This window comes from Arvicola amphibius, chromosome 5, assembly GCF_903992535.2.
Source record: "Arvicola amphibius chromosome 5, mArvAmp1.2, whole genome shotgun sequence".
Taxonomy (NCBI): Eukaryota; Metazoa; Chordata; class Mammalia; order Rodentia; family Cricetidae; genus Arvicola; species Arvicola amphibius.
In genome coordinates this window covers 63,249,095-63,273,997 of record NC_052051.1, presented here as the reverse complement: position 1 = coordinate 63,273,997, position 24,903 = coordinate 63,249,095, and the positions used below count along the sequence as shown (strand labels likewise).

The window sequence follows — 24,903 nt, the reverse complement described above, 5'->3', positions numbered from 1 at the left end:
TGCATATGACAGCAAAAATGCCAGCATGTGAAGTTTGAACTGCAAGCCTGCCTTAGAAAGTAGCTCCCCAGGGGGCTGGCGATGGCTCCAGGGCTTCTGACATGCTCACACAAAACCTACATGCTTGTAAAACACCAATGAGCATAAATTTAAAAAGAAAGTAGATCCCTGAGGAGATGGATTTCTTTTCTTCAAAAACCAAGAGCCATAGGCTATATAAAGAATCCCAAGTTGGGCATGCTGGCTCAGGCTTGTACTAGCATAGGGGTTTGAGGATCCCTGTGAGTTCCACACAAGCTTGGACTGCACAGCTGATCCTCTTATCAGGAAACAGGTTGTGTGTAGCATTAGGTAGAGTGGTTTTCTAACATTCACAGAAGATCAGGAATGGTGATAATTCCAGCACTTGGGAGGTGCTATATAGAGAGTCTGAGAACAGCCTACATGGAGCTAGTGCTACATGAACCCTGGTCTCACACTGTCTCCAAAGATAAATAGAGCTTTGGTAAACAAAGGTGCATCATGACACGCCTGTAGATCTGTGTTCAGTCCCAGGACCCATATGTAGAAGAACTCACGTATGTATGTGTTTATGCCCCCCAAAATGTGGTTTTTTTTTTGATTTTTTTTTTTTAAATTGAAGTTTTTAACCCTACCTCCATTCTCCACTGATGAAGATAGAACTCTAGAACTTTGGATATGCCAAATTTTATCATAAAGCTAGTACAGTTTTATATTTTAATGGGAATTTCATTTTATTCGCAGGCTTTTGGTTTGGTTTGGTTTTTCAAGACAGTTTCTCTGTGGAGTTGTGGAACCTGCCCTGGAACTTGTGTAGACCAGGCTTACCTCAAACTCACAGAGGAGATCTTCCTGCCTCTGACTCCCAAGTGCTTTGATTAAAGAGTGCTTTGGTTAAAGGCGTGTGACTCCACCACCTGGCTAGACCTGGAATTGTTATTTGATCAAGGAGGATTTCTAGGCCCAAGAATTAAGACCGTTCTGATCCATGACTTTATTTTTTTAATATAAAATCTCTTATATGTGTCTAAGTGCACCACTTTGTCTTGTGTTCAGAAGTCAGATTCCCCGGAACTGGAGTTACAGGCAGTTATGAGCCACATCATGTGAGAACTGGGAAATGAACTAGCTAAATGCTCTTGACTGCTGAGGGCTCTCTCTAACCCCGATCCATTATTAAACATGCAGATTTAATTATTCGCACCTAAGAGGAACCAAGGACCCGGGCAAGGCTCTAGCTAGTTTCTGCATATTGATTACACACCTCGATGCACTACTAAACATCTAGTTGACAGTAAAGTAGGTCAGACACTAGAAATGGAGTAGAACCTCAATGTCTTCTCCATGTCTATATAGTTCTCTTTAATGGAAATTCAAGCCTGGCTTGTGATTTTCAAAGGGACAGGAGCAAGAAGCGGGAAATTAGCCTACACTGAAGATACAGGTGTTTCAGAAGAGATATCAGAAATTTTAAACTGAGGGTCCCATCTAAGTGGTAGTGGGGGATTTAGGTGCCAGAAAGTTAAGGTTACCAGAGACATTCTAATTAAAGATGACCTTTGCGGTCCCGGGATAAATGAGTACTGACTGCCTCTGAGCGGCATCCAGATTCCGTGCAGCATAGGTGAAAAAAGCATCCCACCACACACGTTCAGGCCCGGAGGCGGACTGCAGTTCCCGTCGTGCTCCACGTGAGAGCCGCCGGCCCGCGCAGGCGCGCTGCACGCTGCCTCGGCTCTGCAGACTCCGGGCGGGGCTGCTGGTGCCCGCGGGACGGCGCCGCCCTCCTGCTGCTCCCCAGACTCTCCGGACGGTTAACCTCGAATGAGGAACGAGCGGGGCGGGAAGGGGAGGGCTGCGGCGGCGCGGGCACAGCCCGCCGCGCCCGGGGCTGGGGGCGGCGAGGTCACGTAACGGCCTCGGGCGTCTGCCGGGGAGGGGGCCTCCTGCGCGCCGCGGCTCCGAAACAGTTAGCGGCTAGTAAACAACAGCTGCGCGCGCACCCGCATCAGCTGGCGCGGGATCCCGCACCTGCGACCGACCTCCTCCTTCCTAGCCGGGACCAGCCTGCGTGGCCGTCTTCTCGGCTGAGACCCAAGGAAAACCGGCGAGAGGCCACCCGCACCAGCCCGGGGGAAAACGCGTCCTGTCACAAGCCGCGCAAACGCGGCGAGTGGTCGTGGGCTCGAGGGACTCGCGACGACCTGCCACGACCCGGAGCTGCCGTCGGAGCTGCCCTGATCCGCTAGCCGCCACCTCCAGCATCTCTGTCAGGACGAGATCTCTGGGAGACAGAAATCCACTCTGCCCCGGCATCCTCTCGTTGCTCTCCTATTTCTCTCCATCCTGTAGTGTGGGGGGTATTTTTCCCGTTATGCATGTGCATCTCTCCCACCAGACCCAAGTGGATTGTCGACCTCAAAAACATCGAGTGGCTCAACACACACCTCCTCCCAGCCAGACCTGTGGGGTATTCACCTGATACACAACAGGTGGCCGGTGCACATCTTTTTGCAATCTGATCCACGCTATCTATAGTCTCCTGATAAGGGTGGGCCTGCATGCTCTTTTCCTCAGCTAGAACCGTGGGATACTCAGCAGATAAAGGACTAACTACCTCATCGGGACCTGGGGGTTGAGCAGAGGGAGGCCGAAACCAGCAGCTGTGAAATCATGGCGTGGAACCCTCAGCCCTGGACCAGGGAAGATAGCTAGGATCCTGAAGGAACCAAGTTACACAAGATTAGCATCGTTTTGTTCTCATTTTGTTTTCCAAAAATTAATTTTCAGTTACTGGCTGTGCACTTTATAAAACAGTTGGCTTGAATTCTAAGTGGAAGGATTCTTAATTGGGCCTTTGTGGGATGTAAATCAAGGTAATTGAGTTTTTTTTTCTTTCAAGTTTTCTATTTTTGCAATCAAAAGTAGCTAGTGTAGGAGGAAGAGTTTTTGTGAGCTTTTCCTTTTTTCTTTGTCAAAAAGGGGGGAAAAATGCATCCTCCAGAAGCCACCGCCAAGATGTCTTCAGTTCGGTTCATGGTGACACCAACAAAGATTGATGACATTCCAGGTTTGTCAGACACCAGCCCGGACCTCAGCTCGCGATCTAGTTCCCGAGTAAGATTTAGCTCCCGAGAAAGTGTGCCAGAAACAAGCCGTAGTGAGCCTATGAGTGAACTGTCTGGCGCCACCACTTCTCTGGCAACTGTGGCCCTAGATCCTTCCAGTGACCGGATTTCTAACCCCCAGGATGTTACTGAGGGTAAGTAAGAACCCAGACGACAGGGTGTTTTACCCCTGGGTTGTTCATGCAGGATAACTACCTGCTCCGTTTCATAATAATCACCAGGAATTAAGGCCCTCTTTTCTGTGATGCTTAGAAGCCTGGGAATAACAGTGACCGTAGCAGGTCACTGCAGTAGTCATTTGGCGTTTAGGGAAGTATCTGGCAAGAAGGCAAGGAAATGCATATTTTGATTTCCTCATTTTTGTCTTCTCATAACTACAGTGACTAGTTTTGGTTAAAGACAAAGAATTAAATCGCTTACAACACAGAGAATCCTAAACTGTGCCATTTAATGGGCTGAATATGTGCTTTCTAGACAGCTTTGGGACATTGACTCTTTCAGTCGGCTTTTTTAAGTCAGTTTGCAAGGCATAACTGTTTATGTCTTAGTGGCTTCTTCCAGACACGTAGCTGTGTGCCATATTTTTAAATTTGTGTTTTTATAGAGTGTTTAAAGTAGCCAGGTTCACGCCAGGAGATGCTATTCTGTTGAGTGGAACTTGGCAAAGAGGCATCTGGTGCCTGATTCCCACATCACTTTACTGCTGAGCCTTAGACAAACTCTTCTGTGTATTTTTCTGGGCTTTCATCATAGTTAGGACATAAAGGAACCACTTCTGCTCGTATTGACTGCTTCCCAGACTTGACCTTGAACTTCCCAGGCTGGCTTATTTAGAAGTTTTCACTGAGTTTCGTGGGAAGGGGTGATAAGGAGGAGATGAGGTATCTTTTCCAGACTCAAGAACAAAGTTCAAGAACTGCCACTTCGTTTTATGCCACATCCTGACCAGTGTAACTTTTCTAGTTTTTTTTTAATTCCCTTAAGAATTCTAAAGACTCCTAAGAATTCTGTTCCACTCTAGTTGAACATGGCCTTGGCCACTGGCTTGGGAAAGCGAGAGTGACTTGCCACTTCCGGCCTCAGGAAGTGCTGCTCCTCCTGACCTGAAGTGTTCACTTCCGGCCTCAGGAAGTGCTGCTCCTCCTGACCTGAAGTGTTCCGGAAGCCAGAGCAGTTTTAGTTCCTCAGTTTTGTTTGTTTTAAAGTCTTGAGACAAGATATCCGTGGTAAAGCTTAGAGTTCCAGCACTCGCTAGTCCTTAACTAGTCCTTTTCTCTTTCATGGCAGTTTTATGTGTTAATTCCTGATCTGCTTTCCACTGCTTGCTGAACCTTACACTGTTGAAGTTAAAAGTCGGAATAAAAGACAATAATTTCCTCCTATGGCAAATTTTTTGTTTGCTTAATTTTTATTTTGTGACAGGATCTCATGTAGCTCAGCCTGGCCTTAAACTTTCCATGTGGTCAAGGATGGGCCTGAACCCCTGATCTCCGGCCTCCACCTCCCATGTGCTGAGATTAGAGGCCTTCTCAACCACACCCATGTGTGAGGGTGTGTGTGATGCTGTGGATGGAACTCAAGGCCTCTCACGCACTCTCTCAGCTGAGCTGCATCCCCAGCCTGTACCAAATACTTCCAAGTTATAGTTTTAGTCTTTAATGCATCACACTATATTTAAATTGTTTAAAATGCCAGTTCAAAACTGCAGTCTAGATAAGTCCCTTCCAGGAATTCTGATACCTTTTCTGAGTCAGTCCTGCATCCTAGTCAGTGAAATCAGGTCTTGCGTCCATACATCCCTACTCTAGACCATGACTACAGTACCTCCATCACTTCATCTTTCCCAGTCAGACTGGAAAGTTCTTGAGGACAGTTTCTGCACCTAGTGTAATGTGTGATACTCAATAATGAGTTGAAGAACCCTCAGACGTAGCCAAAGAGACAGATTCAATAGAAGCTGAAAAGATAAGGTGATAAAAGGAGATAAAAGACAACTTTTGACCCAGGGAAGTGTCTTCTGATGTGTAGTGGGACTATCTAGAGCTGTGGTTCTCAACCTGTGGGTCATGACCCCTGGCAGATGTCAAACGGCCTTTTACAGGGGTTGCCTAAGACTATCAGATAACACAGATATTTACAATTCAAACAGTAACAAAATTACAGTTATGAAATAGCAATAAAAATAATTTTATGATTGGGGGGGGTCACTAGACATGAGAGACTGTTAAAGAATTTGAGATCCACTGAACTAGAGAATTGTTTTAAATGTTTCTGCCCTACTCCCATTCCTATAGATTGTTTTATGTTAATATTCAAACAACAAAAACTGGAGCAGGAGAGGTGGCTCAGCAGTTAAAGCAGTGGCTTCTCTTCCAGAAAACCCAGGTTCAGTTCCCAGCACCCACATGGCAGCTCACAACTGTCTGTAACCCCAGTTCCAGGGAATCTGATACTTTCACACCAATGCACATAAAATGAAGTTAAATCAATTAAAAAAAAAAACCAAAAACCTCTTCAGCTGGTTCAGTTATAAAGCCAGGGCTGACCACAGCTCAAAGGGGAAGAATGACTAATACCACACACGTGGAAAACACTTTCGTATCTGAGTTGGCATTTGAAAGGTGAACTGAAGGGCACCAAGTCACATCTAGCTTTCTCTTAATTGTTAAAGAATAGTACAGAATATTAGTCTGTACTTGGAATCACTACACTGCGTATGGAGTGCAGTGGCTAGGTAGTTGCCCTTCCCATTTGCTCTCCCAGGTCTCTGCTGTGTATGGATACGACTCCTCCAATCCCTAATGTGAGGGCTAAAGCAGAGTAGGAAACTTGAAAGGTGGTGTGTTTTGCTTTTTCACAGGGCTGTGGTTTTAAAATGCCAAGCACTTTTTTGTTTGTTTTTCCGACAAGGTCTCTACTACTTAACGCTAGCTGACCTAGAACTGGCTCTGTAGACCATGCTAGCCTTGAACTCACAGAGTAGTCTGCCTTTGCCTCCTGAGTGTTGGAATTAAAAGGTGCGCCACCATTCCTGGCTTCACAAAGCACTTGAAGAAAATACTTTTCAAATAAACATCGTCTGTGTTCCCCCCCCTCCAAGCCAAAACAAATGAATTTCATTGTATGTGCTCTTCTTAGATGTCCTATTAATGTTTACCAACTTCCTCCCATGTTTTACTTTGACTCCTTTTATGTAAGGAAGTAAAATGGATAGTTTATGAAAATATCGATTTGGTATCCTTTTAGCTTGCTTGATAGCATTTTTTTTTTTTTTTTTTTTTTTTTTTGGTTTTTCGAGACAGGGTTTCTTCTGTAGCTTTTGGAGACTGTCCCGGAACTAGCTGTTGTAGCCCAGGTTGACCTCGAACTCACAGAGATCCACCTGCCTCTGCCTCCCGAGTGCTGGGATTAAAGGCATGCGCCACCACCGCCTGGCTCTGATTGATTTTTTTAAAAAGGCATTTTGTTATCATATATCCAAAACATTTGCATGGGTTTATTTATATACATATGTGTAAATGTGGGCATGGGCATGTAGAAGTCAAAGGTCACATTGAGTATCTTCCTCTACTTTTTTTTTTTTTTTTTTTTTTTTTGGTTATTCGAGACAGGGTTTCCCTGCAGTTTCTAGAGCCTGTCCTGGAACTAGCTCTTGTAGACCAGGCTGGCCTCGAACTCAGAGATCCGCCTGCCTCTGCCTCCCGAGTGCTGGGATTAAAGGCGTGCGCCACCACCGCCCGGCTTCCTCTACTTTTTAAAATGGTCTCTTGCTGTACCTGGAGCTTGCCTATTCAGCCAGGCCGACTGACTGGCCAGCAAGCCCCAAGAATCATCCTGTTTCTGTTTCTGCAGAATTAATATCATAGACACACGATGCTGTACCTAGCTTTTTTTGTGAGCATTGGGGGATGTAAGCTCCAGTGTTTGTGTGTGCTGGGCGAGCACTTTGTGAATGATCCATCTCCCTGGCCTTCCCAACAATTGTTTTCCTCCTTCTCTTCCTATCCCATATTAACGTTAAACTTGATAGCATTCTGCCTCCTCCTCGCTTATGGAACACCTTCTTAGGCACCTTTGTCCCTAAAGCTCACAGAAGTGCGATGTGCAGACTGTAATCGATGAGTCAACTAAAGAGGCACTTAGATTTGGTACATCTCATTTTAAAACTTGGTAATATGCTAATACTACCCTTACCACAAGAGCAATCAGCCATATCCAGAATATGGAAAATTTTATTTAATAACTAGATCCTTCAGAACATAAATGGCAGAGTAGAAGAAGAGTGATAAAGAGGGAAGCTTTTTATAGATTAAAAAGAGCCGTGTCAATCAGATGCAGTGTGTAGGTTTGGGTTGACTCCGACTGACCAGAACAATGATAAAAAGACAGTTTTGAGATAATGGGGACTGCGAATGATAGTGTGCATCTGTAGTCCCAGTACTCAGTACAGTGAGGTAGAAGGATCAGGTGGCCTACAAACTGGCCTCCAGCCTGGACAACACACTCAGACACTGCCTCAAAAACAAAAGTCACAATCATTGAGGGAAGTTGAATGCATGATAGTAAAAACATTAAGGAATTACGAATTTTCTTAGATGTGCTTATGTTGTGGTCGTGTGAAGGTCTCAGATAAAAAAGAAAACCTGTTGGAGTATTTACAGGTAAGATGAAATGCTCTAGCTTTCTCCCTCTGGCTCCTCACCCCAACACACACACACGCACACACGCACATATACGCACACACCAAAAAAAAAGAAAAAAGCTTGAAAAATGTTTATAATTTATTGTTGTAAAACTACCTGAAAAACCATTTTCTATTTTGTCAGCTTTTATCCTATAAATGAACACTATACAAGGTTGAGTTGTGCACTCAGGAGGCAGAGGCAGGAAGATCACAAGTTCAACATAGGCCCTTGTCAGGAAAAGCAAGGTCAGGGATACAGCTTAGTGGTAGAGGGTTCTCTTCATACTCACAGGCCTTCGGCTTGAGGCTTGACCCAAAACCACTCTCCCCACGGCCCCAAGTTAGTTTAGTTGGGAGCATTTTCTATAGCAGAGGCGGTCCTAAAATATGGTAGATGTGGAGTAAATGCCATCAGTTGGTAGGTACAGTGATTGTGTTAAATTCTGATCACCCACCTGTATGTAGTGTTCTCTTTATGTCCCACTAAAAGCCCACCTGCTTTTCCTCCCAGTCGCTTGTTTATTGGTTTCAGGCTCTCATATTTTTTCCTTTTATTGAAAATAGATTCTTTGCTCTTACAATATAATCTGATGTCAACCTTTACTAATGGAAAAGCACAAGAGGGGAGGATCCTGCTGGAGGTTGGAGGTCTGGAGCCTTATGAAAGTCATGCTTTCTGTTTGAAAGCTGTTAGTATAAGGGGAGTGCTATTTAAGGCACCCTGTAATAACCTACCAGAACATTCCAGTGCTGTTATTTAAGGCAACCTACAATGGCCTGTCAGGACACTATTACCCTTTGTGCTTGTGGATCATGACTGTTTTCTCTTTTGCTCCTGGTGACCAGTAAACATTTCTGGACTACCAAGAACTTTGCACAAATTCTAACACGGTACCACCACTTTTATTCTCTGAGCCGTTATGGCTGTAGGCTTCTGGTTTCACTGGAGAAGAGCAAGCTGGCATTCAGTCCTCACTACCCTTGACTCTTTAGACCTGATGCCCTTATGCACATCTACACATAATAGGGTTCTTAACAGAATAAATCAAATTATATACATTTTAGTTCTTTGGCAGTACGTCTCTCTTCACAATAGATATGAAAATTTGAAGTGCTCATTGCTGGAATTACAAAATCCATTTTTATTAAATGTTAAAATATGATTTTAATAGGGTTTATAAGTTGTACAGGTGAATAGGAAAACAAGGTATTTCTATTAATGCTCTCTAATTAGTGCCTTAGTGTACTGTATAGAATCTGTATAGTATACTGTACTGTATCTTTAATTGTATATGAAGGCATGAACGCAAAACCACATAATATGTAACATGCAGGCACATAGATGGAATACTTTGCACGAGGCAGTGATGGCACACGCCTTTAATCCCAGCACTTGGGAGGCAGAGGGAGGCGGATCTCTGTGAGTTTGAAGCCAGCCTGGTCTACAGCATGAGTTCCAGTACAGCAAGGACTGTTACATAGGGACACCCTGCTCGAAAAACAAAAAACAAGAAACAAAACAAAAGAAATATATTGCTTGCTTCTAAAGTACACATTTGTCATATTTTAACATTTCTTGTTTCAGAGCATTTATTCCTGCTGCCCCATGAGTGAGTGAGTGAGTGATGATGAAAGGAGGAAAAACCAATCTGAAATGTTATCCCTCGGTCTTCACACCATTGTATGCACACAGGTTTGCCTGCATACACACATGCACACACATACACACACCAAATATGTAATAAAAAAAATAAAACTGAGAACTGCAAAATCTAAACTGTTGATATTTTTTCATAGAGTAACTGAAAAGGTAAAGTTTTCAAATTTGCAGTTTTAGGGTTGGTGTGCCTGCTCAGCAGTTAAAGCACACACTGTATTTACAGGAGACCCGAGCTTGAGCCTTAGCACTCAACGTCAATCATCTCACAAGAGCCTGTATCTCTGGCTTCAGAGGGTCTGATGCCATGGACCTCAGGGCACTGGTCTTCACTGCACACACTCCCCATCAAAAGTAAATCCCTCAGAAAAATTTTAAAGTTAAAAAGCACAAAACAAATAAGAAAGCTATATTAAATTATTGAAAAGTGGCAGATATTTCTTTTTCTTTTTTTGATACATTTAGCTTACTTTTTCTTGTAATATTTGTTTTATTTTTGTAGGTGGGGCATGTAAGTCTACACCATGGGGCATGTGTGGAGGTGGAGGACAACCTTGGTGAGGTGGTTCTCTTTTTCCACTATGGAGGTTCTGGGGACTGAGCCCTGTAGTCAGGCTTTGAGACGAATACCTTTAACCTTCTTTGCCACCTCACTGATCCCTTATGTTTACATTTTACTCCTAATTTTAGTCCTCTTTAAGATCTCCATTCCAGCCTCCAGTTTCCTCACCTAATTAATCAGTGACAGCTTTTGGTTTGTGTTTTTATTGCTGCATTTGATAATCCGTGTTATGTTTCTGGTAACCTTGAGAAGTCCATATGCAAAAGCCATTTGATATCATTTATCTGTTTGCTCTCATAATCATTTGGTAGATTGAGATTTTGGCTAAATGGTATTTGAATATCTTCCATATTACTAGTTAGGTTTGCTTTCACTTTGTTCATTTTTCCATATTGCTAGTTAAAGAAAAATGCTAAATAAAAACTTGTGCATACACATATACATTTTCACCTGAGGAGTTATGAAAAACTGAAATCCAATTAGAATTTATTTTGCTTTGAGATTATTTGTATTTATTACACTTATTTAAAGCATATAAATAATATTTATTTTCATAAGTGGCCAGTACAGCCCAACATTCATGCAAAAGACTTAGATTGATTTAATAGTTTAGCAGTATGCTATATTTCCACTGACAATACAAAACACAAATAGGAACTAGGATTAATGCTCTTCTGTATGGATAAGGTTAATTCTTTCCTTAAAAACATTTCGACTTTTTCTTTTCAACAAAGTTTTTTGTTTTTGTTTTTTCCTGTGCTAAGACTAACTTGTCTTGTCTGTAAGAACTGAGGCATCAGACAAGTAGCTGGCCAAGGTCACACATGATGTAGAAGGGTCATCTGTCTATGTGTTACTTTCATTGGTTAATAAAGAGACTGCCTTGGCCTTTTAATAGGGCAGAAAATTAGGTGGGCGGAGTAGACAGAATAGAATTGTGGAGAAGAAAGCAGAGTCAGGCAGACGCCTCAGGCAGACGCCATAGCTCTCCTCTCTGAGATGGATGCAGGTTAAGATCTTTAGCTGGTAAGCCACCACCTCGTGTAGGAGGGTCATCTGTCTATGTGTACTTTTTTAAAAAATATTTATTTATTATTATGTATACAATATTCTGTCTGTGTGTATGGCCTTCAGGGCCAGAAGAGGGCACCAGGGGGGGGGGGGGGGGGGACCCCCCCACCCATTATTCAGATGGTTGTGAGCCACCATGTGGTGTGCTGGGAATTGAACTCAGGGACCTTGGAAGAGCAGGCAGTACTCTTAACCTCTGAGCCATCTCTCCAGCCCCCTATGTGTTACTTTCATTAGTTAATAAAGAAACTGCATTGGCCCTTTGATAGGACAGAAAATTAGGTAGGCAGAATAAACAGAACAGAATGCTGGGAGGAGGAAGAAGGCAGTGAGGCAGACATCATGCTTCTACCCAAGACGGATGGTGGTTAGAATCTTCCCGGTAAGCCACCACTTCGTGGTGCTACACAGATTATTAAAAATGGGTTAAAGCAAGATGTGAGAATTAGCCAATAAGAGGCTGGAACTAGTGGGCCAGGCAGTGTTTAAATGAATACAATTTGTGTGGTTGTTTATTCCGGGTTGTAAAGCTAGCCGTGTGGGAACCGTAGCGGAACGAAAAGCAGACCTGCTTGCCTCCTCACTACACACACAGATCGTTAAAAAGCAGAGACCTGAGCCTGGGAGCTCTGTGCGATTCCAGTGGTCGTGTTTTTGTTTTTACAACAGAACTGGCCCTGTCAGAAGTCCATTAAACTGTAGTTGTATAATAATGTAGTAGAGGTATTAAATATACTTTTTATTTGCTGGAACATTATTTTGCTTGACATTCAAGAGAAAACTACAAAGAGAAGGCAATGCAATTACATGTTCTCTGGATTGCTAGAGTCCATGTTTCCTAAAGGTAATTTGGCCTAGAAAGGTATATTTCATTGTTACATACACAAATGGTGTGCTCATGTTCATCACAATGTATAGTACTGCTGAGCTAATGGACACTTTACATTGGCCATCAGTAAAGTTAACGCATTTTCATTCCAAGCCTTAGTAATTTTTATCTTTTTTCTTTATAATTATTATTTTTAATTTTTTGTTTACTTTTGAGGCAGTCTTCCTGTTTAGTCCAGGTTGGCCTTGAATATGGGAACCCCCTCCTTCAACCCTTGGAGTTCCTGGATTACAGTTATTCAACACCACTATGCCTGGCTCAGTAAATCTCTTTGTAAATGGACTTTTGAGGGTTGGGGACAGTTAAAGTAGTGATTCATAAAGCATTTGTTCTTTGAAGTAGGAAGTAAATTAGAAGGATGGTTCTGAACTGGGGGAAGCTGCCTCAGTGATACACCACTAACAGCATAGGCAGGCCCTGGGGTTGACAGCTGGCAACCACAGAACAACAGTGGTTGGTTGATTGACTGTTTAGGTAACCAGGACATCTTGTTTGGGACTTTGTTTTCATTGTTCTTCACTTACATTTTAAGACTATTATATAGTTTTAACAGTATGTTGTTTAATGTCATGTTTAAGTTCTATAGACATTTTATAATAAGCAGAAACACATTTCCAATCTAACAAATATTTAATATTAGAAAAATGAAGTATCCTATATGGAGTATCAAACCTGAGTGAGAAACTGACTTTTCTGTGTTCTTAGCTGCCAGTGCTACGTCTTTGGTTGATGTCCACTTGGATCCACTTATACACGGGCTGTAATGACATTAGATCAAGGGGGACAACAGCCCTGTTCAGAAATTACAGTAAGGATTAAAGAGACAACTTTAAGGGCTGAGCACTTAGTTCCCAGAGCCAATTCATAATACCTTATTTAATGTTTGGACACAGCTGCCAAAATGGGTGAGGTTGCTCTGAAATTAGCTAGCCATCCCATCCAGTGAACACTTGCAGCTTCCTGCTCCTAAGGAAGTATGTAAGCAAAGTGGTGGGGTGTTATGCGCGCCTGGCTCTTTCTTTTTTTTTTAGTGCATTGTACTAAGAGTTATATTGTTAACTAGCTAAGAGACTACAAGCTCCTGCAGGACAGGGGACAGTGCCTTGTGTTCATTCCACATTTCTGGTATGTAGTGAGCATTCCAGTAATATAGAATAAATGCATGGTTCTTTGAGAGTCTTGAGGCTTCAACCAGAGGACTCTCTGCCTTCTTTCTCTACAGTAGTATGAATCCACCAAAAGTAATGTCTTTCATCTATTATCTTTCAGACTTTCGGTGCTAAAATTTATTAAATATTAACCACTACTAACATTCCATAAAATTTGTTTTCTCATTTTTAAGTAGTAAGTCCTTGCTATCTATGATACCTGGTCTTCACAAAAGTAATTTACTCACCCTTTCTGTACATGTATGCTAAGTGCGATAAAACTTAGTTTTTGATCATTTATATTAAAAAATTCAGATTGATTTAATTTTGTGTATGAGTGTTTCGCCTACATGTATGTATGTGCATTATGTGTGTACCTGGAGCCTCAGAGGTCAGAAGAGGGCAACGGATCACCTGGGACTCGAGTTACAAGTGATTGTGAGACACCATGTGGATGCTGGAATTAAATGGAATTCCTCTGCAAGACTAACTCTTACAAGTTTCAAAGTGCTCTTAACCACTGAGCCATCATTCCAGCCCATCATTTTGATATTTTAAACTATTATTCAGTCTCTCAGTAGCAAATAGATAAAAGGGTTTGCTGAATATGATAAATAGGGAAAGTGTAGATTCATCTTTTACTGGAGAATAAGAGTATACTTAACAGGCTCCAGCAATAGAAGTAACTCTAAATTTAAGCAGTAAACTGCTCATTATCTTCTGTAGGATGTTTACAGTATTCTGTAAAACACCCATTCAGAGTGTAGAATGCAGACATTGCTGGGTCATGAGCTGTGTGTTGCCTGTCTGAAGAAGTAAGGTAAGAAACTGAAATTCTAGAAGCCTGATAGAGGAATCTTCTAGCTGCTGAATTTCATGATATATAAACTTGGAAATTGTATCTGATGTAAATTCATTTTATTTTTCCATTAGTTCACGTTATTTCTTCACAAAATTATTAGCATCTAATGAATTGGAAATGTAACAAGTTCGGCTTGGCATGGTGACACATTCCTGGGAAAGTGGAGGCAGGAAGATCAGAGCTCTAAGGCCTGTCTTCATCATCTATGTGGTGAGCTTGAGGCTGGGCTGGGCTATATGAGACCCCGGCTCATTGAACAGAAAAAAAGACAGTCTTCACCGGAAATAATTTGCAGAACACTATTCTAAAACAGTGGTTAATTATCTTTCGTATGTGTGCCTGATCCTCCAAGTGATGCCATAGTCATTGAGGAATTGAGTAGTTTTTCTCTACCATTGTTTCTGGATAGGAGTCTGGCAAAACCTTGTCTTTCATGCAGTGGTGATTTGCTTAAGAACCACTGCTCTAGGGCTGGGAAGATGACTTAGTGGATGAGGGTGCTTGCTGTTTAAGCATGAGGATCTGAGTTCCAGTCCTAGCTCCTACTTAAGGGCCCAGTGTAGCTGCATGTGTCCTCACTCACATTTCTCCTCACCCCATCTCTACAGGAAGATGAGGATTGTATATTAGGATTGTACAGATTATAAAATAGAGCACAGTTTACAACTGAGGATAAACAGGCAATTTGTTCTCAGGGTGTTTAATAAATTTCATCAGAAAATGAAAATAATTTTTAATTTATTTGGTCTCTGACTAATATTTGCAATGATTCAGTAAGACTCTCTAAATTAAGACCAGGTGGGGTTGTGGCAGGCCTTTAATTCCCAGAACTAGGGAGGCAGCAACAGACACGAATCGCTGAGTCCAGCCAGCCTGGACTATTTAGTGAGTCTGAAGCTTCAGACTCACTAAATAACTACATGGTAAGACCTGTCTCAAAAAAAAAAAAAAAACCCAAAAACTGAAAAACCTACTGCCATAGATATTTTCAAAACAGTCCTATGCTGGAACTGCTTGCAAGGATTTTCTGTTTTCCCGGCCATGTCATGAAAGTGCCCTTTGGGATGAAGTGCTGCTGTAGGTGCACAGCCATCAGTTGGGTGAATTTAAAGGGCCCACCTCGGGCATTTAGTCGTGACAGTAGGGAAGGCACTATGAATGGTGTCTTAGAACTGCTGGAGTTTAGGAGAGGTTCAGACGATTTGAATCTGTTTCAAGGCCAGAATTCATTGTTCTTAGCTCAGCATTCCCAGTGAACATGGTAGTTCATAAACTCCTTGGCCTTATGGCTGTATGTTGGTATTTAATGAGAGAAATTCTGTGAACAGCGGTGTACAGATAAAGACCGCCCGACTTCCCAGTGATAGGCTCACAAAATCTAGTCTGTTCTATCTGTGTTCAGGTTTTTTAAATGCTGTTATTATTATTTATGTGTCAGAATGTTTTGCCTGTATGTATTATGTTGATGTACCATGTACATGCCTGATACCCATGGAGCAGAAGAGGGCAGTGCAGCCCCTTGGACTGGAATTAAAAATGGTGGTGAGCAGTTGGCACTAGGGAATCAAACCGAGGTTTCTCTAGAAGAGCAGCCATGCTCTTCACAGCTGACCATCTCTCCAGCCCGTATCCAGTTTTTAAGATTATAACCCCTGAATAGTTGATTAAACAACTTATATTTTATTTTAAAAGTGAGTTCTATTTAAATTCAAAAAATGACAAATGTTTAACATATCTGCAGAATGTTCTCACTAGTAGCACATTGGCATTTGTCACAGTTCATATTTTTAAAATATATAGAACTGTTAAAATCCAGGAATTTTGCTTACTGCTTACTAATAGTTTTCTTACATCATGCACCCAACTTTCAAATGAGTGCTTACTAGAAGAAACGTAAAACTATGTTCAGGATGGGCATGGTGGTTCTTATTTCAGTACCCAGGAAGCCAAGGTAGGAAGATCACAAATTCCAACCCAGCTTGGGCTACAGATTAAGACCCTGTCTCAAAACAAGGACCAAAAACAACAACAAAACCCTGTTTGCAATTAAAATCATATGACTCTAGGCCTGGCATGGTGTGCAGCCTTTAATCCCAGCACTTAGGAGGCAAAGGACAGGAGGATCTCCATGAGTTCGAGGCCAGCCTGGTCTACAGTGTGAGACTCTGTCTCAAAAAGAAAGCAAAATGAATAAATAAATAATAAAAATAAAATTAAAAAGTAAATAAACATAAATATCATATGGCTCTAGTTTATTCATATATAATACAACTTTCAATTTTCCAAAAAACCAAGAAAAAAATACTAAGTATTTGCCAAAAATTTGAGTATTTCTGCCATTGGATTGATAATTAAAAATGTTGTTACAACGCAATAATCCTTGTGAAAATAATTTTCTACTGACTTCACTTGTTCCAGTCCTTTTCACTAAGCCTAACTTGTTCTTATTTTCTTTTAAATAAATGCCTGAATCAGACAAAACATGGGTTATCATGAATGATGAGTTTCAGTCTAAAAATACATAATTGAATGGGGGTGGCGTGGTAAGTTTTAATTTCAAAATAATTACCCCCAAGTAGTCTCATTCTTCTGAAGAATGACTATTCTGACAATTTAAAGGTATAGTTACAAATAAAACATCTTACTATGACTAGTTAGTAAGGGAATGTGTAATTTGTGTCTAATATAGAACTCACTGTGGGAGTGCTTAAATTAAAAATGCTGCTTTTGCGTAAAGACTCCTAGTCTGACCTCAGTATCTTAGTATTTTAAAATGCCTCACCTTTTTAAAATGTGACAGTGAAATATTCCAGCACAACACCCTCTCAAGGGCTCTAAAGCAAAGCACAAAGCATTTCTGCAGCTCTCCAGTCTGTGTATGAAAATGAAACTTGACTCTGCAGTGATTAAAGCTGAAGTTCAACCCTCCATCGTATTTCCTAACATTTCATTCTGAAAATTTTTAAATGTACCAAAAAACTTGAGTCTTGCATGAGTTCTAATTGATCTTAATAATAACAACCCAGGAGCCAGTATTGGGGTAAATACTGAAAAATCAGAGAGCCAAAGGAACAAGCTACAGCCAACTCTTGCCATACTTACTCCTCAGCCAGAAAAGGTGCCAAGTTCCTGTCTCCTCCCACCTTATATTCCTCTCTGCGCCCAGCCACTCACTTCCTGTCTATCTGTACAGACCTCCAGACCTTATGGTTATCTAGTGGCTAGCTCCTGCCTCTGATCTTCAGGCAAGCTTTGTTAGAGTACAAAACAAGGTTACTCCACAGTTACCCCTTTTTGTCTAAAATTTTAAAGGTTATAACTAATAGAAAACCTATACACAATATACAATAGCTATATCCAGTACATTCAGACAATACATACATCACAATGTCTAGTCCATTAACAACTGACAAATTCAGAGAAGATACTCCATCTCTAAACATTTCTTGGTTAGTCCAAAAGGTTGTCCTAATTAACTTTCTATTCTAACTGCCTAACTGCATTACTAACTGTTAATGTCTCTCAGTCTTACACTTTACACCTCTTTAGTGAATTTCTTTTCTCAATCTGGTAACTAGGAAAACTATAACTATAAAATCTTCAATTCCATCAGAGATCTGAGAAGGAAATAATAGAAAGTGCAAGCAAGTGACGTTCCAAAAAAAATTGTGAGATATGACAGAAACAGCTGGCTGCCTGACAGCTCACTCAAGGTTTTTCTGCATGTTGGAGCCTCCATCTTCAGCCTACAGGTCTACATATGTTGACAGACTTTTCTGTGAAGCAGATTGTTCGAGGGCTGTTCTGCTGCCTTGTCTTGGCAAAGTTTCAGCCTTCTTTTCCCTTTGTGTCCTGCTTGCCCAGGTAGCTTACTTTTGCCACAAAGAAAGTAAAATCCATATGGAGTTTCTTGATGCCCATCATCTTCGCCGAAGTAGATTGGTGCTTCCATGTCTTGTTGTCATAAAACCCATGTTTTAAAACAATCTTAAAATGCCATATTCTAAGATCTCTAAAGTGTTTGAAGATGACCTGCTATCAAAATATATCTTTATTTGACCTTGAAAACATACTAATTTGACTACAAGTTTGATTGGAATGAGGTGACTAAGTACAAACTTGTATTTTCTTATTATCCTAAATAGTTGGAAATAGTAAACTTTTAAGGACTATGAACTTTGCATTACATTGTTAAATGAATTGTATAAGGTGCAATACCTTGAACAAGAATAGAAATGTATGTACATATGTTCTAACAAAAATAACCTTAAATTTGTATCAATATACAAAAATTCATATCAGTGTAAAAATACTTAAACTTTTTTTTGCTTTTTGGTTTAAAAGTAGATTCAATAGTTTTACCTTTTAACCTATTTCTATACCCCCCATTTTCATTGCAAGAGTAGATTCAATAATCTACCCTTATATACTATTAATCTGTATCCCTGTTTTTTCTTTTCCAAACAAGAACCCTAATCTAACTCCTTTGTTTAGCTTTTTTTCCTGACCATTACCAATAACAACTTGTAACCAACCACCCTAGACCGTGACAATTATCTATAACCCATTGAACAACCAAAACCCACCACCTCTTGGGAATGTGGGGCATAGTGTTCTTAAATTTATATCCTGCATTCTGGAGGTGTCGGCATCTTTAGGGGATCCTGAAAAGAAAAATTTGGGTTAATTTTCAAGTCCTAGAAGAGGTAAGCTATATCATGTTGTTTGTCCAAGTCGCTGTGTAGTTTGGAAAGTGCAGGGGCTTGTCTCACTCCTAGCTAGAATAGTCTGTGAGCTGGATCATCTCAGCTAGCCACCTTGAAATGGTTCTGAGGTGATTTTTTGTTATTTAGGCCATTTAGATGGTATTTGTCCAGCTTAGGTGGCATTATTATAGTACTGGGTGGAATGGTCATTTGTGGGGCCCATCCTCCTTTTGAAGTACTTCAAAGGTCACTGTTAGGCATGGGATTTGGTTCACTGCAGAAGACTTAAACATTTTAAATGTCATATGCAGCAGATCTTGGAGAGGTTAAAGGGCCATATTTTGTTATGTGCGTGAAGAGTACAAAAACTTAATTACAGAGACTCAACGCAAATCAGGTACAGGAAGCTAGATGAAGCTTTCCTAAATTAGTTAATATTCTATATGACCATGAATATCATGACAAAAGTTTAAAAATATATACATATATTAATCTCTTAAATTTTGAGATAATTATACCCCAAGAAAAGCTGTCAAAGAGTCAAAATAAAACCAAATGATTATGAGATTAGTGGCAATAAAATAGTCTCTTAATTTTGGTTTTTCTTCTGTCCCTTATCAGGTAGCTCTTCTGACATAAATCAGAGATTTTGGATTTTACTTTAACAAACATGCCTGGGTTTAGACAAAGAGAGCCATAGTCCAACTCCAAAGCCAACTTTAATTTCAATTGGACTAGGACTATAAAAAAGATCATTTGCATTATATGTTTGTAGAGAACAGCAGAAACAAACATTTGGAAAGATTTATGGACTTTTATCCTGTTGGAATTGTAATATACCAATAGCCTAATTTACCCTTTTTTTCTTGGGACATTTTTTTCTGAGTGATTTGTCTATTTCCTTCAGGTGTCTCATTTGCCCAGTAGTCTTCAGATTCTTTAAGTAGATACCTTTATTTTCTCCTGAAAAGACAAAAATGAAACCCTTCCCCCAACCCTAATTTTGAGGAGGTTCCTTTTTGGCAAGTTATATCTGATCAAATGAAAGGCATTGGTTAGTTTTATAGGTTAGTTTAGATTGAACAGCCATGTTGTTTGATGAACTATCATCTCTTCTAGTTAAGAGGTCTCTCTTGTTCAAATTGAACCTTTATCAATTTGATGATATCCCTAGATTTTATTCTCCTGTGGAAACAAAGCAAAACCCCTTCCCCAACATAACACATGTCCTAGTTTCCATTCTGAGGTCAACACATCTTTAAAGTATACAGGCTGATTTAATTTCATAGGTTTTTCTATTATTCAGTGTCTCTCCACAGCTGTTATTCCTTTCTTCTTAGTATTTAGAAAGTTCAAAGTTAATAAAGCATTATGCAATCTATTTCTGGGGTCTTTATCATCCCTTTTGTTTAACATATTCTTTAGAGTTCAATTTGATCTTTCTATAACTGTCTGCCCTGTAGGATTGTGTGGTACACTTATAATATACTTTGTATTACAATAAGCAAAAAAACTGTTTCATTTTCTTAGAGAAATATGCTGGAGCATTGTCTGTCCTTATTTGTACAGTTATACTCCTGATGGCCTAGTAAATGTGTGATTACTGAATCAGCTTTTTCCAAACTCAAAGCAGTTTCCCATTAAAACCTAAATAGGCGTCGATGATGTGGTATACATATTTTAGTTTTCCAAATTCTACAAAGTGGAACACACCCATCTGCCATATTTCATTCCTTTGAATGCCCTTGGGTTACTTCCTGCAGGTAGTGAAGTTTGGTTGTATAAAGAAAAAGTAGGACATTTCCTTATAATTTCTTTGGCTTTGTTGCCAAATGATGAAACAATTTATTTTTTTTAAAAAAAACCTTTGCAATTGACACATTTTTTAATGAAATTCTGAGGTCTCCAGCACATTTTCTTTTATCAGTTTCTTCATTACCTTGTAGTGGAGGGCCTGGCAGACCCATATGGGATAGGATATGTGTTTTATATACATATGTGGTGATTCCTATTCCTGATTATTACTTGTAACTACATAAATAATAAAGTTAGTTATGTATCATATGGTATAAATTCAGCAGTTTCAATCTACAAAGCAACTCTTTCTGCATGTTGTGAATCAGTAACTATGTTAAGAGGTTCTATAAAATCCATTAGTACCATGAGAATAGCATATAATTCTGACTTTTGGACAGAATCATAAGGGCTTTGATCCACTTTACTTAAATTTCTGATTTGTAACCTGCCTTTCCTGATTTATTTTCATCAGTATAGAATGTAGGGCTCCAGTTATTGGTATGTCCCATACAATGTGAGGAAGGATCCAGTTAGTTCTCTTTATAAGTTGAATTCTCTTGATTTTGGTATATTTGTTGCTAACCTCCTCCAAAAAATTACTGCAAGCTCTTTGCCAAGGTTCACTTTCTGTCCATAATTTATCAATTTTATCATTAAAAGGTACTATAATTTCTGCTGGGTCTATTCTTACTAATTGAGGAAGTTTCAGTTTTCCTTTTAGAATCAACTCAGATCTTTTCCACATAAGTTTTTAATTTTTTTCTCTATGTTGTTAAAAAAAAATCCATTCGATGATAATATCTTCCCTCTACATGAATATTCTTGTAGGAGAATCATTAAAGGGTAAATTGCAATTAAGCTTTGGATCCAAATGATTCACATGTACATCCTGTAATTTCTTTTCCACCAAAGCAAAGTCTCTCTCTGCTTCAGCTGATAATACTCTTGGACTATTTGAGTCCTTGTTACCATCTAAGGTTTTTGAACAAAATACTAATTTCATCATTTTTTTGCCCCAATAGTGGACCATAGATAGGAAATGTCTCCTGGCAATCTTTGAAAGTCATTATAGTCTGTAATTGATCTCTCATAAATTGTACCCTTTGGGGTCTAATTTTTTGTAGACCTCTTTTATATCCTAAATAATTAATAGAAGCTCCTCTCTGTATTTTTTCAGGAGCAGTTTATAATGCCCAACAAGACATTTTTTTTTTACTTTTTCAAACATTCTTTCTAAAGTATCTACATTTGAGTCAGCTAGTAAAATATTGTCCATATAGTGGTAAAGTATAGATTGAGGAAATTGCTTATGCATCATTTCCAATGGCCAATGTACAAAATAATGGCCCAAGGTGGAGCCATTTAACATTCCCTGTGGGAGAATCTTCTACTGATATCTCTAAACAAGCTGAGAATTATTATAAGTAGGCTCTACGAAGGCAAATTTTTCCCTTTTCCTTGTAAAGGTATAGTGAAGAAACAATCTTAAATCAATAACTATAAGAGGCTATCTTAAAGGAATAGAGAAGGCAAAGGAATTCCAGACTGTAGATATCCTATTGGCTGAATCACCTTATTAGCAGTTCTTAGATCTGTTACCAGTCTCCATTTTCCAGATTTCTTTTTAATATCAAATACAGGAGAATTCCAAGGGCCGGTTGATTCTTTAATATGATGAGCACCTATCTGCTCCTGTCCCAGCTGTTCTAAAGCCTTCAGTTTTTCTGTTGTTAAAGGCCATTGTTTAACCCATACAGGAAATGACTGAATTGAATTTAGCATAGGGGCCTGCGAGAGGCCCCTCAAAGTATTTCCGATAGCAAAGGGTACTTTGACTGTTCCTTGCTGATCTACATTCATAGTTCAGTGCTTTCCCTTGCTACACCTTCTGCATAATCCAGAAAGGAGAGGCGTTCTGTCTGGATTATGCTTAGAAAAAAACATTGTTTCTAGGAATGCCCTGTTTACAGTCCCTTTTTAGGTGGCCATGTCTACTGCAATTGAAATACTTAACATTTCAATTTTTTTCAAACCTCTGGAAATCACCTCTTCTATCCAAGCATCATCATGGTCATGAAATTCAACACTGATTGTATCTCGGATCCATTCCTTCAAGGGTGCTGATCTTGCCTTTAATGGCTTACTTACCCTTTTGCATTGTGTGTTAGCATTTTCAAAAGCCAGAAATTCAATTATTATTTTTCTAGCTTCTAAATTTGTTATTCTGTTTACTGCTGAAGTCAATCTTTGTAAGAAATCTGTGAAGTTTTCCTTTGGGCCCTGTATAACTTTAGTAAATGGTTCAATTTTCTTTCCTACTTCTCCAGTTTTCTGTCCTCAAGCATTCAAAGCTGCTGAGTGACATAAAGCCCAGGTGTGGTCATTTATTAGAGAGATTGTTTTTGTATGTTAGGCATAATCTCCCTCCAAAAAGTTGGTCTTGGGAGATTCCATATCCCTAGCCTGCTGTGGGACAGTGGTCTGTACCCTGTCACTTGTTTTTAAGTAAACGTTGATTAGCCAGTAGCCAGGCAGGAAGTATGGGAGGGGCAACCAGGTAGGAAGTAGAGATGGGGCAAGAAGAGTTCTGGGAAGAGGGAGGTTTTAGTCTGCAGTCGTCACCCAGACACAGAGGAAGCAAGATGTGACTGCCTTGCTAGAAAAGGTGCCAAGCCATGTGGCTAACACAGACCAGAATTATGGGCAATACAAGTTATAGGAGTTAATAAGAAGCCTGAGTTATAGGCCAATCAGCATTTATTTGAACTACAAGGGACAGGGTGCAGACCATTGTCCCACAGCACTAGCCCTATTTCATTGTTCAATGGTCTTAGCTTCTTCTTTCTACCAGGTCCTCCATTGTACCAGGCTTAAGGACCAGGCTCCAAGACTGCTGTGACCAAGTCTCTCCAGTCTTGAGGGATAATTCTATTACAAGTTGACCATGAGCTTTACATCTGCTTCACAAAAGGTGAATGCATGCCATATGAGACTGTCACTTCCCTTGAGTCTCCTTAAATCCACCATTTCCAAATGAGTCCATTCAGCTCTTGCACAGCCTTGGGGATATCTATCATTTGTCAGCTGTTCCTTAAGGTTACTGGATAAATTAAAATTGGTTGTTTCTCTAACCTTAAAGTGCAATGCTGAGATTGGTTCTCCTTTAAATTCCTCTGTCTGGATCTGAATGTCTCATGATCTGTTTTAATAAGTTTTTCTAAGACTTGTATCTTGGTACTCACCAACCAACTTTTTTAAGCCAAGAATTATCAAACTAACAATAAAGATTATCAAAATGATAATTAACATTATGCCAACCCTGTTTAAAATGATTATTCTTTCATTTAATTATTCCAGTTTTGGATCATTTTGTAATCAAATGGAGACCTACCTACTTCCATTATAATTTCCCCATTTTTTTAATGTGGGAAAAAACTCTCTCTCTTAACTAATTCCTCCCTTTAAGAATTCCCAGTTGTCTCACAAAATCTACTGACAATGATGTTGAATGCATAGACATTTGAGCAGAAAACGGGGGAGCACAGTCTGGCTGAGGGCAGCTACAACTGTTAGCATGTAGCATGAGCTGAGAGTGCATGGCAGTTGCAACAACAGTAGAAGCCTGAGCAGGTGTTAAGACAGCTACCTAGTGTGGCAGTAGTCGAGGAGAGGGTTCAGGGGAAGCCCACAGGGGAGAGGAAGCTGCCTGTCTGAAAAATGCACACAGAACTGTGTATGCAGAAGAAGCATGTGTGAGGGAAGCTGCCTGAAGGCAGAGCCAGCTGGTCTAGAGCAGGTGAATTCTGTAGCATTTAGAGCCCACGTGCCTCTAGAGTTTTGGTGGCAGCTGGAGACTATGTAGAGAGGCTACAACAGGAAAATCTTAAATTTGCTCAGAGGCTGGGGACAAAAAGAAAAGAAAACCCAGCCGGCAGGTTGGTGACAGTGGTGGGAGGCCCAACATGCAGCTTTAGTGTGTGCCCGTGGCTACAAAGGCACAGGCAAGCAGCTTTTTCATGAATTTATGCTGTGAAGTTAGGCACCAATTGTTGTACAAGTTCTAATTGGTCTTAATAATAAAAACCTGCAGCCAGATATCAGATAAATGCTAAAGATCAGAGAGACAAAGGAACAAGGAAGCCAACTATTACCTTGCTAACTCCTCAAGTCAGAAAGGGGCCAAGCTCCCGTCTCCTCCCACCTTATATTTCTCTCTCCTGCTAGCCATATTACTTTCTGTACAGACCTCCAGACCTCTATGGTTAACTAGTGACTAGCCCCACCTGTTGCACGAGGAGAGTGGCCCTTTTTTGTTCCATCCAGCCACCCAGCTAGCTTACACCCCAAAATAACCACACAAAAACTGTATTCATTAAAA

The 24,903-nt window shown here is 40.3% G+C and overlaps 1 protein-coding gene across 4 annotated transcripts in view; it reads left to right on the top strand.

The window, feature by feature from the left end:
- Positions 1 to 1,886: 1,886 nt before the first annotated feature.
- The window catches only part of Slc12a6 (solute carrier family 12 member 6), a 105,173-nt gene continuing 82,156 nt past the window's right edge, over positions 1,887 to 24,903 (top strand). Inside the window, exons 1-3 of one of the 4 annotated variants that reach the window (XM_038329627.1) lie at positions 1,887 to 2,513; positions 2,812 to 2,897; positions 3,004 to 3,283. In XM_038329627.1, the coding sequence (XP_038185555.1) occupies positions 3,013 to 3,283 (271 nt within the window). In that variant the 5' untranslated portion in view covers positions 1,887 to 2,513; positions 2,812 to 2,897; positions 3,004 to 3,012. Of the gene's footprint in view, positions 3,284 to 24,903 lie in introns of all 4 variants that reach the window. The other 3 variants (XM_042055064.1, XM_038329626.1, XM_038329628.1) reach the window with 3 other exon arrangements.